Source organism: Polypterus senegalus, chromosome 15 (assembly GCF_016835505.1).
Source record: "Polypterus senegalus isolate Bchr_013 chromosome 15, ASM1683550v1, whole genome shotgun sequence".
NCBI classification, from domain to species: domain Eukaryota; kingdom Metazoa; phylum Chordata; class Cladistia; order Polypteriformes; family Polypteridae; genus Polypterus; species Polypterus senegalus.
The window spans coordinates 57,945,265-57,965,080 of record NC_053168.1 but is presented as its reverse complement, the minus strand read 5'-3'; the positions used below and the strand labels follow the sequence as shown (position 1 = coordinate 57,965,080).

The 19,816-nt window shown below is 37.2% G+C and overlaps 1 protein-coding gene across 3 annotated transcripts in view; it reads left to right on the top strand.

Moving 5' to 3' along the window:
* bzw2 (basic leucine zipper and W2 domains 2) overlaps positions 1-19,816 on the top strand; it is a 62,748-nt gene that overhangs the window by 32,505 nt on the left and 10,427 nt on the right. For all 3 annotated transcript variants that reach the window (XM_039736648.1, XM_039736650.1, XM_039736649.1), the window contains exons 4-8: positions 3,628-3,731; positions 4,861-4,926; positions 7,028-7,163; positions 18,551-18,660; positions 19,167-19,337. In XM_039736648.1, the coding sequence (XP_039592582.1) occupies positions 3,628-3,731; positions 4,861-4,926; positions 7,028-7,163; positions 18,551-18,660; positions 19,167-19,337 (587 nt within the window). The remainder of the gene's footprint in view (positions 1-3,627; positions 3,732-4,860; positions 4,927-7,027; positions 7,164-18,550; positions 18,661-19,166; positions 19,338-19,816) is intronic.

Here is a 19,816-nt window from a genome sequence, read left to right as displayed (position 1 = left end):
TTTTTTATATTAACTAAATAGACCAACTTCACTGACTAAAGGAAAGACAAGAGGATACAAAATGATTCTGCATTTGCCAGTCCATTATAAATGTGTGCGCTGTTGTGTTGCAACCTGCCAGCTTTGAGATACAGGATTTTGTGTAACACTTGCAAATCTAATCAGAATATTACTAGGATTTTGTGTTGATATTTAACTTGTAGAGTGTCCTATTTAAAACAAGTGACACTTTTGGATAGCTTTTATTGAGGTATGTTTTTGCATTATCTTATTATGAGAAAATGTTATAAATTATTTGTTTCAGGAGTGAATAACTTTTTTTAAAAAATGTTCTTGATATAACTAGCAGTGCCAATGTGTTTTTCAGTCAAGTCATTGCCAAGGATAACAGGACTGCTTTATGTTTGTTAAACTTTATAAAATCTGTTACCTTGAATCAGAACACTTGGATTTGTGTTTGTTTGTGTGTGTTTGTGTATAGGTCTTCAATCAAAATTTAATATTGGATATACAGTGGGATGCAAATGTTTGGACAACCTTCCTGTATAAATCGTTGGTTGTTACAATAAAAAATGTCAGTTAAATATATCATATAGGAGACACACACAGTGATATTTGAGAAGTGAAATGAAGTTTATTGGATTTACAGAAATTGTGTAATAATTGTTCAAACAAAATCAGGCAGGTGCATAAATTTGGGCACCACAAAAAAGAAATGAAATCAATATTTAGTAGATCCGCCTTTTGCTGAAATTACAGCCTCTAAACGCTTCCTGTAGGTTCCAATGAGAGTCTGGATTGTGGTTGAAGGTATTTTGGACCATTCCTCTTTACAAAACATCTCTAGTTCATTCAGGTTTGATGGCTTCCGAGCATGGACAGCTCTCTTTAACTCACACCACAGATTTCCAATTATATTCAGGTCTGGGGACTGAGATGGCCATTCCAGAACGTTGTACTTGTTCCTCTGCATGAATGCCTTAGTGGATTTTGAGCAGTGTTTCGGGTTGTTGTCCAGCCCCGGCGCAGCTTCAGCTTTGTCACTGATTCCTGGAAATTGGTCTCCAGAATCTGCTGACACTGAGTGGAATCCATGCGTCCCTCAACTTTGACAAGATTCCCAGTCCCTGCACTGGCCACACAGCCCCACAGCATGATGGAACCACCACCATATTTTACTGTAGGTAGCAGGTGTTTTTCTTGGAATGGTGTGTTCTTTTTCCTCCATGCATAACGCCCCTTGTTATGCCCAAATAACTCAATTTTAGTTTCATCAGTCCACAGCACCTTATTCCAAAATGAAGCTGGCTTGTCCAAATGTGCTTGAGCATACCTCAAGCAGCTCTGTTTGTGCTGTGAGCAGAGAAAAGGCTTCCTCTGCATCACTCTCGCATACAGCATCTCCTTGTGTAAACTGTGCCGAATTCTTGAACGATGCACAGTGACTCCATCTGCTGCAAGATGATGTTGTAGGTCTTTGGTGCTGGTCTGTGGGTTGACTCTGACTGTTCTCACCATTCGTCACTTCTGTCTGTCCGAAATCTTTCTTGGTCTGCAACTGAGCCTTAACTTGAACTGAGCCTGTGGTCTTCCATTTCCTCAATATGTTCCTAACTGTGGAAACAGACAGCTTAAACCTCTGGGACAGCTTTCTGTATATTTTTCCCCTAAACCATGATGGTGAACAATCTTTGTCTTCAGGTCATTTGAGAGTTGTTTTGTGACCCCCATGTTGCTACTCTTCAGAGGAAATTAAAGGAGGAGGGAAACGTACAATTGACCCCCTTAAATACTCTTTCTCATTATAGGATTCACCTGTGTATGTAGGTCAGGGGTCACTGAGCTTACCAAGCCAATTTGAGTTCCAATAATTAGTTCTAAAAGTTTTGGAATCAATAAAATGAGAAGGGTGCCCAAATTTATGCACCTGCCTGATTTTGTTTGAACAATTATGGCACAGTTTCTGTAAATCCAATAAACTTCATTTCACTTCTCAAATATCACTGTGTGTGTCTCCTATATGATACATTTAACTGACATTTTTTATCGTAACAACCAACGATTTATACAGGAAAATAATGACTATTAACAAGGTTGCCCAAACTTTTGCATCCCACTGTAGCACACCTGAGGGGAAAGTACCACAGTGAGCAATTATCCAAAACCAACTAGCTCTGTGAAGTGGTGGGAAAGTACTTTTTCCTCACTGTGGGATACTGTTTGCTTTACACTGGACACAATAGGACCCATGTCATCCAATAAACTCCAATTTTGTCTCACCCATCTATATAGCATTCTACCCAAAAGGCTTGAAGAACACTGAGGGGCTTCCTGGCAAATTAAACACATTTATGTTCATCTTAGTTTGCAATACTTTATAATTTGTTACTCTATAAATACACCCAACTGACATTTGAGGCAAGAGACAACTGCAGGTGTTTGGATGTTTTAGTAGAGTCTTTTTTAATTTCCTTGATGTTTTTATGATGCACCCTGGGAGATATTTTGGCATGCCTGTCACTTCCAGGAAGACTCCTAATTGTTCCAAGTGATTTCCATTTGATGAAAATGTATCAGACTGTGGTTAAGTGGAATGCCAGAGCTTTAGAAATGGCCTTGAAGTTTAGACTTACAGATATTGACTCATAAGTGATCACCTCAGGAAGTTCCTTATATTTGTAGCATTATGTCCTTCTTAAAAGTTTGAGATGACAACTTAACTATAGTAAGGGTTAAAATAAGGGAAGACGAGTCTGTCAGTTTTAAGTCAACCAAACAAGGGAGCAGTTACTTTTTCACACACAGTGTCAGTTGGTGTTGGATAACTTTGTCTTCATTAGATAAATATTTTAAAAAGTGTTATTTGTTGTTACTCCAGTGCTCATCAGTGTCAAATTTGCAACAGAGACAATTAAGATGAGGACAAATATCATGGTACTGCATATACTATACCTATATACTGTACAAAGGTATATTTGTATACAGAAAATGGTTATTTGGAAGTATACTTTTTCCAAGAGTAGTTGACAGTGCTATTTATGCTGAAGTATTCAAACAGCAAACTGAATACAGATTATTCATCTGACTCCATAGGTGGCAGTAATCAATGTTATGATATGTTAAATCTGCCAGTACTCTCCAAAACAGCAGTTGTTTGAAGAGGGTCTGCTATCGACACACTTATTTACTTTTACCGCAGCTACATGAGGCAAACCTCTGCCATAGACTTTATGAAACATAGACTCTTGCTTAAAGTTTTAAAGATGGTGTCTAACATCAATATGATATAAAGATTTTTTTTCCCTTTCTAAATTAAAATGTCTTTGATGTGTCTGTATGCTGCCTAAGTTTAAAAAATTCTATGCAAACTGATAAAACTGAAGCCATGTAAAAATGTTTAATACAAAGTTTTGATGAAGTTTTGTTTACAGTGTAATTAAAATAAATTGTCAAGTAATGTTCTACTGAAAATGAGTAAGTTTATTTATAAATAAGCATTTAATTGGGTACTGATGCAGTCTTTAATATTTAGTAGTTGTCCTGTACTTATCCTAATGTTAGCTCTCATACTGAAGGATACAGTTTTGAAGAGTCAACATTTTTAAGTGTGTTTCCCTCATTTTCTAGCCCCTGGAGGGACACGCATTGATGATCATGACAAAACCAAGGTGACCGATTACTGTGTATTTGCTGCCACTGAGGATCACAGTACAATTCGCAATTATGCTCAGGTAAGAAAGTAAAAACAAATGAGTGTTGTGACTCAGTGGTTCTATTTAATAACCCACTTAGCTGTTAATACTACTAAATCCTCAGCAAAGTCACCTTGTAACTGCTTATAAGTCTTAATTAGTTTTGTGAACCTCTTAAGACACTTTTGGAAGTTGATATATTGAATAAAGGAATAAAATGCTGGCCACTGAAAGATGAATTGCTCCAACACCATTTAATACATAAATAAGCATATTTTCTCTTTGTCATTTTTTGTTAAGGATGTCAGTTGTCTGGTTCTTGATCCGCTTAACAATTGCATAATGAAATATGATTATCTATGGATTAATTGTAGAGTAGGTCCACTAATTAAGCACAATTTTATTTACACTGTTAATTAACTTTTAACTCTTTATTGTGGTTCCATTTTCTGTGAGTGTAAGGTGAGTATTAGTCTCAGTCAGAAATTGCACGTACAAAAAACATATTATGCTCTTTCATCCACAACTTACATTAGTATGTGCTAGAAGGAAAATTGTAAAGGAAATATTAGGCAGGTAGGTTCACCTAAATTATTTTAACATTAATTGCCCCTGTTACAAGGGTACCATTTCTATTTTATTAACAGCTTTTTAAAAAATATGTTTCTAATTTGTATCTTCTACCCTTCTCCATGAATGTCCCTGTGGTGGTTTGAGGGTGTTTTATATGTATGTGCTGACTTAGCATTGTTTTTTAATATGTCCATATGCATGCCTTGTAGTTTCTTTTCTATCCGTCCATTGAAATCCTTTTTCACCATTTCTTTGGCCCCCTATACACCTGGCATTAAAATACATTTATATCAGCACTGAATCCAGATGCAGATTAACCTAGTTTATGTTTACACGGGGCATGAACATGCATCTCCAGTGCCTTGATGGAGATCCAATTCCTAAAAAAATCACATCAGCTTGGCCTTATGTGGTGGTTGTTTGTGGATAGGAAACAAGTCTGCATTTAAAGGTCAGTTAAATACAGTTCCTATCATTCACGATAAGTACTTTAACGTGGTCTGTATCCTTTAGTCAGAATCCAGTCACAAGTGCATTTATACCTGTGCCTTTTAAATGTGTTTAACTGCTATCTGATAATATTTTTTTTTCTCAGGTGTTCAGTAAACTAATCAGGAGATACAAATATTTAGAAAAGGCTTTTGAAGAAGAAATAAAAAAGGTAAGAAGTTTGGTTGTTGAGGGGTGGGTTAATTCCATCCATCCATCCATTTTCCAACCTGCTGAATCCGAACACAGGATCATGGGGGTCTGCTGTAGCCAATCCCAGCCAACACAGGGCACAAGACAGGAACCAATCCTGGGCAGGGTGCCAACTGGGTGGTGTAATTTGTATGACTGAAATATTTTTTCCAAATGTAAACCTAAGCAAAAGCAAACAGAAAGCTTGTTCCATTAAACTTAGTTTTCACCATGTCTTAAACCTAGGTTCAATTACTGCAAATGTTAAAATGACCATGGAAAGTAGTAAAAGTTTATTTGGTTATTTTTAGTTTGTATGAAAACAGTACTTTAGAAGGACTGGAAAATTACAAACAATATGAAAATGTCCAGGAAAGATAATACTGTGCTCATGCAACAAATTAAAAACTTGACCAGGACCACTAAGAATTTTTTTTTTTTTACTTGTCAATACAAATTTCTTAGGTGTAATTCCTGTAAAACCAATACAAAATCAGACCAGAAACAACATATTTTTTAAATTTATAGACTGCATTTATTCAGTCTTTGTACAAAATCAATACAAATTTTGCATTTCATTCACATTTTCTCCTCATTATTTAGCGCATGAGTTTGTAACACTGTCAAAACTTCTGCATGTTATTTCAGTTTCTCCAAAGGCTCTTGGCATTAATTCTGCTTTGTTGACTTTATATTTTGTATCAGTTTTTTCACCATACAAATTTATTTTTAACTTTATGCAGCAGCTACAACATAACCTTGTTATCATACCTTCTTTCTTGCAGTTTAGCAGCTGTGGTAAATCTTTTAGATTAACATGTTAAGCACATTCATTAGTTTAGCTTAGCTTTTTCTTAACTACATGTTTGTACATTTTGCAAAATGTATACTAATTTAAAATGATACTTGCAATTTGCCATATAAGGCTTTTTTTAAGATTGGTTAAAATAAACAATAGAATATTCAGCAATCAGGAAATGGTGACTCTGTAATATCCGGCAATGTTTATTAATGTGCACAATATAGTGTTCACAGTTAACATTGCTTCCCCATACCTATCTTTGCCTCATGTAATCCATTTTTATCAATGATGTAAGAGTGCTACTAATTTTGAAATTTCAATATATAGTATTATACTAATTTAGGGACATATTTATTGACTTTATTTATGACAGCTTTGGTTTTTTATAAAGTTTACAAACAATAAAAGTATCTTGGTGTGTTCGCTGTAACCACACTGAAACAGGTTATACTTTCAGGTACAGCTACAAAAGAGATGTCCATAATCATTTCAAATATTTGACAATCAGTTCTCAAACATCCCATTTTCAGATATAGGGACACTGAATGAAAGTAGTTATAAATAGTCCCACTGAACACTTGTGAATTTACTTTCATCAAAAATAATGTTTTATGAATGTTGTCTGCTGTGTTTGTGAATGTTGAGATGAAGTGGTAGGGAATACAAGACGGTCTCCTTTAACCATGATGGTTGGCTAAAACCTCAGAATGGTGAAATAGGAGATGAGAATACTTTCATTTTTGGCATAAAAAATACTTGAAGTGAAACTGAAATTGTTTTGTGTCCAGAGATTCTGGCCTGAGTAAGGAAATGTCTATAAGGATTTGGAGTGTATTTCCTGGTTGGACCTGGTAGAGTGTCCCCATTCACCCTGAGGATCACTAACTGGAAGAACACCTTTACACAAACCTCTGTATTACAGACCTAAAAACTAAAGGAAATAAAGTACTCCTTGTATTCACTGAAACTTCATTCTTAGCATCCTCTTAATTGCCTGAAATACCAAAATTGACTTTTTTTGTATTGGAAATTGGTATTTAGGAGTTTTGCAAAGGTTCACATGTTTATAAGCAGTGTATTTTGTATAGCTACTGTCAGAATTCTTTAGCATTACTTGCAAGAAGTAGTTCTTGTTGAATTGCTGCTTTTTAAGGTAATTATCATGTGTTTTGTGTTCAATAGAATTACTGGAAATTGCATATGAAATTGCTAACATTTCACCAGTGCTCTCCTAGATATTTCATTCGTGTTTGTGTTTTTGTTTTTTTGTTTTTTTCAGCTTCTCCTATTCCTCAAAGCCTTCACAGAACCAGAACAGATGAAACTTGCAATGCTCACTGGAATTCTTTTAGCTAATGGAACACTTCCTGCCAGTATTTTAACAAGCCTGTTCAGTGATGCCCTTGTCAAGGAAGGTAACTAGTAATTTTGTCAATTAAGTCCACATGTTACTTTGGCTGTGAATTACTCAAGACTTTGTATTTGCAATAACATGATCTGAATTAGCAGTAGAGGTTATTTGGAAACAAATTAGAATATAAATGCTAGAAGCCTTGAGATTTATTTACATATTAATCACAGTTGTATATATTAAATGCATAATGTTTAACTGTATAGTCAAGCCCATAAGTATTTGGACAGTGACACAATTTTCATAATTTTGACTCTGAATGACACCGCAATGGATTTGAAATAAAGCAGTCATTATGTGATTGAAGTGTAGACTTTCAGCTTTAATTTAAGGTGTTTACCAAAACACTTTAACTGTCACTGTGAGCTCTCAACCTGAGGTCCAAAGAGCTATCCATGCAAGTAAAAACAGTCCACCATTAAGATGGGAAAACAAAACAAACCATTCAGAGAGATAGCAGAAACATGAGGAGTGGCCAAATCAATCATTTGGTACATTTTTAAAAAGAAGGAATACACTGGTGAACTCAACAACACTAGAAGGTCTGGAAAACCACAGAAGACAACTGTGCTGGCTGAATGCACAATTCTGTCCTTGGTGAACAAGAACCCCTTCACAACATTTAGCCAAACCAAGCACACTCTTCAGGAGTTAGACCTATCATGGCCAAAGTCTACAATCAAGAGAAGACTTCATGAAAGTAAAGACAGGGTGTTTACCACAAGATACAAACCACTGGTAAACCTCAAGCATAGGAACGACAGATTAGACTTTGGCAGAAAACATTTTTTAAAAGCCTGTCTAGTTCTGGAACAATTTCCTTTGGCAAATGAAACTAAAATCAATATACAACAGAATGATGGAAAAAGAAGAGTACGGAGAAGAGAAGAAATTTGAAACATGGCAGAGGCAGTTTTATGGTATGATCATGCATGGTCGCAAATGGAAGTCCATCACTAGTGTGTATTGATTATATGACTGCTGGCAGATGTAAATGCTGCAAAACTGACTGCTTCACAGTACACATGGACAATGAGCCAAAACATACTGTGAAAGCAATCCAAGTGCTTTTCAATGCAAAGTGTTGGAATATTCTTCAAAGGCCAAGTCAATCAACTGACATCAACCCAGATGGACATGAATTTCATTTGCTGAAGACAAAACTGGCAGAAAGTCCAATGAACAAGTAGCAACTGATGACCACTGTAGTTAAGTCCTGGCAAAGTATCACTAGGGTGGAAACCTAGATCATGGAGATGGGCATGGGTTCCAGACTTCAGGTTGTCATTGGCTGTAAAGGATTTTCAACCAAATATTGAAAATGATCATTATATTTATGATTATGTGAGTCTGTCCATATACGTTTGAATGCCTGAATATAGGGGGACCATGTATAAAAATATCTCTGTTCTCTAAATAGCTCATGCAATATTTTTGTTACACCCTTTGATTTAAAGCTGAAAGTCTATACTTCAATCACATACTGATTGCTTTGTTTCAAATTCATTATGGTGGTGTACAGAGCCAAATTAGTGAAAATTGTGTCACTGTCCTAATACTTATGGACCTGTTTGTATATAAGAAAGGTTGATAAATGAAGAAAGGAAATGGGCAAAGCAAAGACACTGCTGCTCTTGGGAGTTAAAGAGCATTTGTATCCAGACTGGTATACTGTGAACTTGAATCAGCCCTGTTCACTGTAACCTGTCTACAGTGGTTTACAATTTTATGCATGTTACTGGATATGCTGAGGAATGGTGCTTAGTATTTTCATCGTGTGCAGAATATTTCTAATATTTAGACATGATGAAATCAGTTCTGAAAAAATGATTTACTATGCAGAATCTGGGATAATGTATAGAATGTGTCATCAGCAGGTGTAGATCACTTGCAGAGAGGGTTTAATCAACATTTGTATAGTATTTGGTCTAAATAAACAGTTGAATTTGATTGTGGTGATAGCTGCTAGCTATAACATTAGTCAGAAAGTAAGATTTCAATATCTATTTTAAAAAGATAAATAGTGTACTTTCAAATGTATTTAAATGAAGCATAAATTCTGGGTACCCCATGTACATATGTGATGTGATTTATATGTTTATTTTGCTCATGGTGCATCAGTAAAGCTTAAAGCCTCCCAGACTAGTGTACAGTTGGTTAAGACACATGTGAAAACTGCAGTGTAAATAAATGTAACACATGAAGACATCACCCTTTGAAAAACAAGTATTGACCAATGTAGTAACATGGTCAAAGAGGAAGTGGAATAGAGTACCCTTCAAACTGCCACTTTACCAGAAATGAACATAAGAAACCCAGACTTTCTATAAATGAAACAACTGAATGTGCTAAACCCTTCCTTATAGTTAAAGCAGGTGGTTTTATTCAAAAACAACTTTAAAAAAAAAAAATTGTGAGTTCATTCGTTAATCCAGATACTACTAAGTAGTGATGAGCGAACCCCACAGAGTTTGCATTGCTGTGGGTTGAAAACAGTGGAGAATGAGGAACTGAACTAGTTTTTAATTGATTCTAATGGTGCAGTGGTCTTTTAAGTGTCCTGGAGAGCTAGGAAACCATCTGCCAACTATGCTGGTCTAATTATTACAACTAAAAATGTGTGCTAACCACTGTGTCACCATGCCTCAGAGAAAAAAATGTTGCAGATGGAACGAATACCACAAACAAAATAAAGCAAACAGCCACAAACTAGCAATAAATAGCGTTTAGATCATAGCTCGCACGTAGTTCCAGTCTCAAGCATATATTAACTGTGCAATTAAGCTTTAGCATGGGATGTCTTCATTCCGTTGTTTGAAGTTTCAGCTCCAGGTGCAGCTGAAATGTCTTTTTTGTTTTCACTATATTTGTGCAGATGTGTCACACTTTTTTCTTCCATGAAGAAGAAAGAAACACATTTTAAATGGTGATAAATCTTTCATTATTTTTATTTTACAGGGTCGATGGTGGTTTTGATGAGAAGAGGGCTTATGTAAGGCTTGTTTTGAGTTGGGCACATAGCTAATTACACTTGCAAATTAGCCATGCGGTGCTAGATGCACAGAGATCAGTATTAAATATCCAGTGGCAGTACTCATAATGTTCTCGTTATTGTCATCTAATGTAGCCTTCAAATAAAAATACTGTACGTTTTTTGTGTTTGTGTAAAGCAGATCAACAACAATCTTATAGTAGGCATGTGTGAAAGTTCTGAGCATGGCTGCTACAGCTCTGTGATGTCATGTTAGCCTCACAAAGCATCATGAGGTGCTGGGAGAAAAGAAAAAGCTGGCCATATGATAAATTTCAATGAAAATATTCAGCGAACAAGGTCACTGGCGAACACCACATATTCGCTCTAAAAAATACTTTGGTGTATTACTCATTCAACACTATTACAGAGTTTTAAAAAAATTACTAATTTAAACATAGAAAACCATTTTAAAGTAAAGCACAAGAGGTGTAAGCTATAGTTACTTTTATAGCTAAATGAAGAACAACTATAGATTCAAGAGCAATGCAGAGGGGTACAAGAATTTACCCTAAATGCTTTTTCAGAAGCAAAAGACTAGTAATTTTTACTAGTGATGGCAAAAGTAGATACAGCTGCAAAATATAGTGCATAACATCATGTGGTAGGGCTATCAAATTATGTAAAAATTAAGGTTAAAATATTCATCTTAAGTATATACTTGAACATAGGTTAGAAATTCTAGGCACCTTTTATGTGTTTTTTTTTTTTTTGTTTTGTTTAATATATTTATACTAGCTTATACTACCCAGTGTTGCTAAGGCTTCTTATATATACAACATCAGCATTTGTGGTAATGTGAAAAGGAAACAATAGCATATTCAGTTTAATTCAGTGCTATTTAGTTTGCAAATTCAATGTATAGTATATTTTTATACCAAGTACATACATGTATTTCATTATGGCAAGTTAATTAATGTAATGCTTTGTGCTATAAAATATTTATGGCTTTACCATTCGGTGCATAAATGTATAAATGTTTTGGCATGCCCACTCTGGAGCAAGCAACTTATAACTCACCATGGGAAAGGCATGGATTTTATAAGTTAATACATGCTACTCTGAGTAACTGTCCTTGAACTTTATTTATAGTCGTGGCAAATGCATATTGCACTAGATATAGCAGTTGATTTTAAAATTTAAAGGCATGTCAGTGGGTATCATAGGAATGTGAGGAATAAACACATCATCTCCTTTAGCATTGCTGGTTAAAATTATCAACTTCTATCAAAAAGTAAGTGATGACCCCCGATACAGAACATATATTTTTTCATGTGGAAAAATTTTGGTTCACCGTATTGAATTCTTACATTTTGAATTTTGAAAAAACAATTTCAAAGTTGTAAACTGTGACCCAGGAAACCCCCATGTACAAATTTTGTTTGAAGTTGATTAATAAAGAAACTGTACCTATATTTTTCATGTGTCAAGGGGATGAAATCAGGGGAGGAGGATGGGTGTCCAGGTTTCATGTTAGTTTCATGGTGTATATATACCTGTGTGTGTGGTGTGCGTGTGTGTGTGTGTGTATATATATGTATAATATAATTAATTATCTTTAAGTATTTCTTCCACGTTATCTATTGTAGATAATGTTTTATTCACAGCAACTTAGAATTCTACAAAAATCATATACAAACTACCATGTTATCAAAATATACAGAGTGACATTTTAAAGCAAAGCACAGATAGGGTGTGCAGGACCCATCTGGATACTCAGCAGCATGGAATTCTATTTGAGTGCTGTGGCCTGAAAATGAAAGTCAAGGAATAACAAACAAAATTAAACTGTTTTGTTTTATATATATATTACATCTAATTACTTAAAATGATGTGTGTCAAGTCGGAGAACTAATATGTAGACTGTGTGAAACTGCTTAAACAAAGCATTGCTGACACAACAAAGATTTGTTAAAATGGTGTGTTTAAATCTTCTGTAATAATAAAAGGAAAGTCGATTAGGTTACATTTTCATTAATGAGGAAGAAAATAATTTTTGCAACAGTTGTAAAACAGCAGTAAGTCTGAAATCTCAAGGTCAAGAGTGAACAGAAATGGGGGATCAGCAGCAGAACAATAGCTTTTAGGCTGCAGAAGTGTTTAAAAATCTGTTCTTGCATCTGTAGGTCCAAATGCAGAGCAGTAAGAATGGTCCAAAAATGCATTTTGGAGAGGTACAGTATGTTTAAAAAAGCAGAAGGCTGCCAATTTTATACAATTCCTATCAAAATTATGAAATCGCTACTCTTAGAGGATGTTCATTCAGCCATTTTACTTTATTGCAAAAAAAACAAATCACAGATATGATAACAAGCTATTTTATTTAACATCTTAACATTCTGGCATTGTAAAACATACCTCAAAAAAAATAAAATTGACATAATTGATGGCACAATTTATGTTCAGACCAAGAAGGGGAAAAATTATGGTAATTTGCATTTCTAGAACAAATACCTGCACAAGTCTAGATAGGTCAAATAGTCTGCAGTAAAGAGAGTGAGAGCAGACCTTAATGAGTCGTTGTACCTGGCTGATTGACAGAAAACATGGCACCAATAAGAGACATGTCAGTTGAAACAATGAAAAGGATTATAAAACTCCTTCAAGTAGGTAATTCAACAAGGAGTATAGCAAATATGTTGGTTTTTCACAGTCAACCGTGTCTAAAATTGGAGCAAGTACAAACAAAATGGGGAAAATTGGAAAAGGGAAACATACAGGTACACCAAAAAAGTTTTCAGTGTCAGGACAGAAAACTCTAAGCAATATGCCTGGAAAAATAGAAAATGCACAACAAAAGCATAAAAAACAAATATGCAGAAACAGGAGTCGATGTTTGTAGCTGAAATCGGCTGAAGGAAATGGGATTTACATACAGGAAATCCAAACATAAACAATCATTAACACAAAAGAACAAGGTTACATTGGGCAAAAGAGACACAGTCCTGGACTGGGGGTGATTGGATGAAAGTAATATTCGCTGATGAATCGCAAATCTGCATTGGCCAAGAAAATGACGCTGGAACATTTGTTTGGTGCCATTACCATGAAACGTATAAAGATGACTGCCTGAAGAAAACAAGCAAATTTACACACTAATTGGTGATATGGGGTTGCATGTCAGGTAAACGACCAGGAGAGATGGTAATCATTACCTCTACAGTAAATGCACAAGTGTACATTGAAATTTTGGACACTTTTCTCATTCCATCAATCAAAAGTAGGTTTGGTGATGGTCATTTTTCAGGATGATAACACATCTTGCCACAGAGCAAGGAGCATTACAACTTTCTTCAGGAAAGGCATATCAGCTTAATGACATGCCTAGCAAACGGTCCGGAACTCAATCCGATTGAAAATTTATGGTGGGAATTGGGTGTGCAATGGTTGAGAAATAAGATTTTTGGAGTGAGTTGGATGAAGTGATGAACAGTGTACCCAAGGGACAGAAAGTGGTGATTGCAGCGGATTTAAATGGGCATGCTGGTGAAGAAAACAGTGGAGACGAGGAGGTGATGGGTAGGTATGGTGTCAAGGAGAGGAATGAAGGTCAGAGGATAGTGGATTTTGCCAAAAGGATGGACATGGTTGTGGTGAATACGTATTTTATGAAGAGGGAGGAACATAGGGTTACGTACAAGAGTGGAGGAATATGCACACAGGTAGATTACATCCTATGCAGAAGAGTCAATCTGAAGGAGATTGAAGACTGCAAAGTGGTGGCAGGGGAAAGTGTAGTTAAGCAGCATAGGATGGTGGTCTGTAGGATGACGTTGGAGATCAAGAAGAGGAAGAGAGTGAGGGCAGAGCCAAGGATCAAATGGTGGAAGTTGAAAAAGGAAGACTGCAAGGCTGAGTTTAGGGAGGAGATGAGACAGGCACTGGGTGGCAGTGAAGAGTTACCAGACAGCTGGGAAACTACAGCAGATGTAGTAAGGGTGACAGCAAGAAGGGTGCTTTGCGTGACATCTGGACAGAGAAAGGAGGAAAAAGAAACCTGGTGGTGGAATGGGGAAGTACAGGAGAGTATACAGAGGAAGAGATTGGCAAAGAAGAAGTGGGATAGTCAGAAAGATGCAGAAAGTAGACAAGAGTACAAGGAGATAAGGAGCAAGGTGAAGAGAGAGGTGGCGAAGGCTAAAGAAAAGGCGTATGATGAGTTGTATGAGAGGTTGGACACTAAGGAGGGAGAAAAGGACCTGTACCAATTGGCTAGACAGAGGGACTGAGCTGGGAAAGATGTGCAGCAGGTTAGGGTGATAAAGGATAAAGATGGAAACGTACTCACAAGTGAGGATAGTGTGTTGAGCAGATGGAAAGAGTACTTTGGGAGGCTAATGAATTAAGAGAACGAGAGAGAGAAGAGTTTAGATGATGTGGAGATAGTGAATCGGGAAGTGCAGCGGATTAGTAAGGAGGAAGTAATGACAACTATGAAGAGGATGAAAAATGGAAAGGCCGTTGGTCCAGATGACATACCTATGGAAGCATGGAGGTGTCTAGAAGAGATGGCAGTGGAGTTTTTACCCAGATTGTTTAATGGAATCTTGGAAAGTGAGAGGATGCCTGAGGAGTGGAGAAGTGTACTGGTGCCAATATTTAAGAATAAGAGAGATGTGCAGGAATGCAGTAACTACAGGGGAATAAAATTGATGGGCCACATCAAGAAGTTATGGGAAAGAGTAGTGGAAGCTAGGTTAAGAAGTGAGGTGATGATTAGTGAGCAGCAGTATGGTTTCATGCCAAGAAAGAGCACCACAGATGCAATGTTTGCTCTGAGGATGTTGATAGAGAAGGCCAGAAGGAGTTGCATTGCGTCTTTGTGGACCTGGAGAAGGCATTTGGCAGGGTGCCTCGAGAGGAGCTGTATTATTGTATGAGGAAGTCAGGAATGGCAGAGAAGTATGTCAGAGTTGTACAGGATATGTACGAGGGAAGTGTGACAGTGGTGAGGTCTGCGGTAGGAGTGACAGATGCATTCAAGTTGGAGGTGGGATTACATCAGGGATCGGCTCTGAGCCCTTTCTTATTTGCAATGGTGATGGACAGGTTGACAGACGAGATTAGACAGGAGTCCCCGTGTACTATTATGTTTGCTGATGACATTGTGATCTTTAGCAAGAGTAGGGAGCAGCTTGAGGAGACCCAGGAGAGGTGAAGATATGCTCTAGAGAGGAGAGGAATTAAGGTCAGTAGGAACAAGACAATACATGTGTGTAAATGAGAGGGAGGTCAGTGGAATGGTGAGGATGCTAAGATTTGCACTGGGTGTGATGAGGATAGATAGGATTAGAAATGAGTACATTAGAGGGTCATTAACCGCTCAAGTTGGACAGTTGGGAGACAAAGTCAGAGAGGCGAGATTGCGCTTGTTTTGACATGTGCAGGGGAGAGGTGCTGGGTATATTGGGAGAAGGATGCTAAGGATAGAGCTGCCAGGGAAGAGGAAAAGAGGAAGGCCTAAGTGAAGGTTCATGGATGTGGTGAGAAAGGACATGCAGGTGATGGGTGTAACAGAACAAGATGCAGAGGACAGAAATATGTGGAAGAAGATGATTTGCTGTGGCAACCCCTAACGGGATCAGCTGAAAGAAGAAGTTTAGTGAAGTCCATGCCTCAAAGAATTTAAGCTATCATAAATGCCAGAAGAGGTGCAACAAAGAACTAATTGCAATTTTTGGGGTTGTAACTTTCTCCCCATTACATTTTCAAAAATGGTGATTACTTAAGAGGTGTCATGCAAAAACTGACTTGTAAAATACAGTAATATTGAGTGCCTGGAGTAGTATGATGCCAAAATTAGTGTGAGGTAAAACAAAAAAAAAATATCCAGATTTGTGTGTTTTTTATATTTTATTTTTATTTTTTATATAGTATACTCTGATTATAGTAAAATAATGACATTTGATTTGACAGCCCTAATAGTTGCATGGGATAATGTCTTCCTCTTGCTAGTGGTTGCTGCTCCCTTTGGATGGTGACAAGATATATGAAATATTTTCCTGGCAGAGGTTTCTTGCTTGGAAATGTTGAAGCATACCGAAAATTGTTTTGACCAGATATAATCCTAAATATTCTTTTTTATATGTGTATGTACAGTATGTATATGTGTGTAAGCCCATGCTGTAAAAAGCTTGGTGTCCTAGAAACTATTGAAATCATCAGAAAAAAACTGAAATGTAGAGATATCAGGTAATTTAAAATTAACTACAGTGGAACCTCGGTTCACGGCCATAATTCGCTCCAGAACTTTGGTCGTAAACTGAGTTGGTCGTGAACCGAAGCAGTTTCCCCCATAGGATTGTATGTAAATACAATTAATCCGTTCCAGACCGTATGAACTGTATGTAAATATATGTAAAGATTAAGCACAAATATAGTTAATTACACCATAGAAGGCACAGTGTAATAGTAAACTAATGTAAAAAAATTGAATAACACTGACACAAAACACCCAGGCTTCTGCTCAGCTACACGAGCTGGCTCTCTCTCTCTCTCTCTCTCTCTCTCTCTCTCTCTCTCTCTGTAGCACACACACACACACCCGCCCCCTATCCTCCCCCCTCCCTTCCCTGTCAGCTGCCTGTGCTTGCTCGCTCTCGCTCTCTAATCTCTCTGTAGCACACTCCCCATGTCAGCACCATGTGCAGCATTTTTTTTAAAATGAGTTTTAAGCACAGCCGAAAAAAAGGAACATTAGAACAAATCCAATGTGCATGTAAAAACCAACCACAAGCAACCAAAAAAGTAAGACTGCAGGAGATCACGCTATTAACCTTAAAGCCTGATCGCTGTAAACACTTTTTTTAAAATGAGTTTTAAGCACAGCGGAAAAAAAGGAACATTAGAACAAATCTGAACTTTAAAAACCAACCACAAGCAACCAAAAAACATTGCAGGAGTTCATGCTAATAGCCTTACAGCCAGATCGCTGTAAACACTTTCATGAGTTTTAAGCACAGGGAAAAAAGCGAACATTTGAAAAAAGAGAAAAGTAACATTGCAACAATTCATGCTACGAACTGAAAAATTAACTTTTGAAAAATCCGTAATACAAAAACCACCAAGAAAACTAACCTTGCATGAGTCGAGTTCTGGCATGAAGTGTTTTCCTTCAGGTGTTTTATCTCTTGTGATTTCTTGGGTTTCTGGTGCTTTTAGCTGTTTAGCTGGTGGGAGTGAAAGCCTCATGCAGCCATTCCAAAAACAAAGTTCTTGTGACCCAACCCTTCATGTTTGACCTCCACATTACTGGCAGTCTGGCTTTGTTTACATTGTGCTGCTTGAAAGCACGAAGGTTCTCAGATAGGTAAATGAGTAAACTGGTAAACAGTTTTTCCACCTCTTGTAATTTCTTTCTTTACTTCGATTTCAATTTTCTTCAAAACTTTCTTCTCACCACTCTTCACTTGCTTAGAAGCCATAGTTAACTGCAATAGCACACGAAATACTGTAGAGCACAAAGAGCCTGCAGGTAACGCATGCACGTCTGCCTGAGATCAATGAACAAAGCTCTTGCAGGCACGTGGCTCGCTCGCTCGCTTTCTCTCTCTCTTTCTCTCTCAGCCTGCCTGTGGTGGGAGGATGGTGCGCTTGCACGTACAGCCTGCAGATAGGCAGGCAAACACGTGCAGCAATCTCCTCCTCCCCCTCCCCAGCAGGCACGTGCTCGCTTGCTCTTGTTCTCTCTCTCTCTCGCTCGCTCAGCTCAGGCAGGCAAGGGAAACTGGCTTGTTCGTATACTGAGTATGTGGTTGTGAACCAAGGCAAAAGTTTCGCGAGCTTTTTGGTCGTGAACCGAGTTGTACGTGAACCGAGACATTCGTGAACCGAGGTTCCACTGTACTTTGGGCATCTCTCTACTAGGAGGATTCGTTTTGCTTACGTACTTGCATCGCTTGTGCATTAGCGGCAGGAGGAAAGAAAAAAGGATACCGTTTTTGCCGATTTTGGCAGCTAAGCGACTTTTTCTTCCGAGGTTTCGTTTTGCTGACGTGTTGGCCTTGCTTGTGTTATTAGTGGCTAAGCGAGTTTTCTGTTTCCTCGGAGGTGGAGCCCTTACTCCAACTCCACCTCTCACTTCCAGGTTGAATTAAAGAAATTAGAGTGTTTGCATCATCACAAAGTTTGCAAAAATAGAGAAACTTTGTTACATCTTAATAGGCTAGCATCCCTAGCATTTTCATTGTTTTATCTATGAAAGACCAGCTGTTTCAGGACCCAAAAAAGCCACTTTCTATTGGCTAGTATTTCAAACAGACCTTTCTGTGTTTCTGTGCTATATGTTGGTGTAGTAATTCCTCAGTTTCACATTGCTTTAAGATTCAGCATTTAAATAATTGCACATTTTACTTCTTTAGGAATTTCAGCATCCTTTGCTGTCAAACTTTTCAAAGCCTGGATATCAGAAAAAGATGCTGGTGCAGTCACATCATCTTTAAGAAAGGCCAATTTGGACAAAAAGCTACTTGTAAGTAATTTCTTCCCTTTCAAGCATAAAACAGCCAGCCTCAATATCTCCTATGACCAGTCCTTACACCCCCCTTAGTAAAATGTGGTATGTAATAACTAAATTGGGATTTGTTAAAAAAAAAATCAGTATCTGTCAAAGGCATAGATGTCTCCTCTGGTTATTTCTTGGTTATGTGCCTCTGAGCCTGTCTGAACACAACAGGCCTGCCTGATTTTTATTTTAAACTTTCAAATGGCAGGTTAAAGTAGAAAGTCTCTGAGAATCTTGTAAAGTTCAAAGAACAACCATTTACCCTGAAATCAAGCAGTGATCTGTATGAATGTTTTACAAGATCTTAGGAATGTGGGCTGTGATTTAATTTTCTGAACTCTCTTAAGCACTTCAGAAAGGTAAATAAAAATGTAAACAAACTTTATTGGATAAAAAATATTCTGTGAATGTTTGGAACATACTTTTTACTAACTTTAAGGAATTTTCTGCATTGCTATTTCAACACTTTTTAGGAACTATTCCCTGCTAATAAGCAGAATGTGGAGCACTTTGCAAAGTACTTTAATGATGCTGGTTTAACCGAGCTCTCAGACTTTTTACGAGTGCAGAAGTCTCTGGGAACTAGGAAGGAGCTTCAGAAAGATCTTCAAACACGTCTTTCTCAGGAATGCCCTATTAAGGAGGTAAATTTACACTCTTGAAAAAAAATATAATTTTATTTCAGACTGATGGTATTTTTAACTTTTTTATCCCCACTGCTATTATTTTCTTAATCATAAATGCAGCAGATTTAGGAAATAATTCAGACTGTGAAGCCCGAGTTTTATGAAATTAAACCAAAATGATCTACACTTAAACAAAAATAATCTACACTTGCTTTCACACTGCTTGTCACTGTTACCTCCTCAGGTTAACATATGTAGCCACTGTATCCTCTGCAACATTGTGCAACAGCTACTGGGGAATTCCCAGATATTCCCAGGTCATGTACAGTATAATTTCTCCAGCATGCCATGGATCAACACCTGGTGTTTCTCCTATTGGGCCATGGCTTGTACATCTCCATGGAAAACACAAAGGGAGCATTCTATCTGTTTGCCCAAGTTACTTGGAAGGCTTCTCTTAGTCTGCAGAAGCAGAAGACTTACTCAGGGGTCCCCAA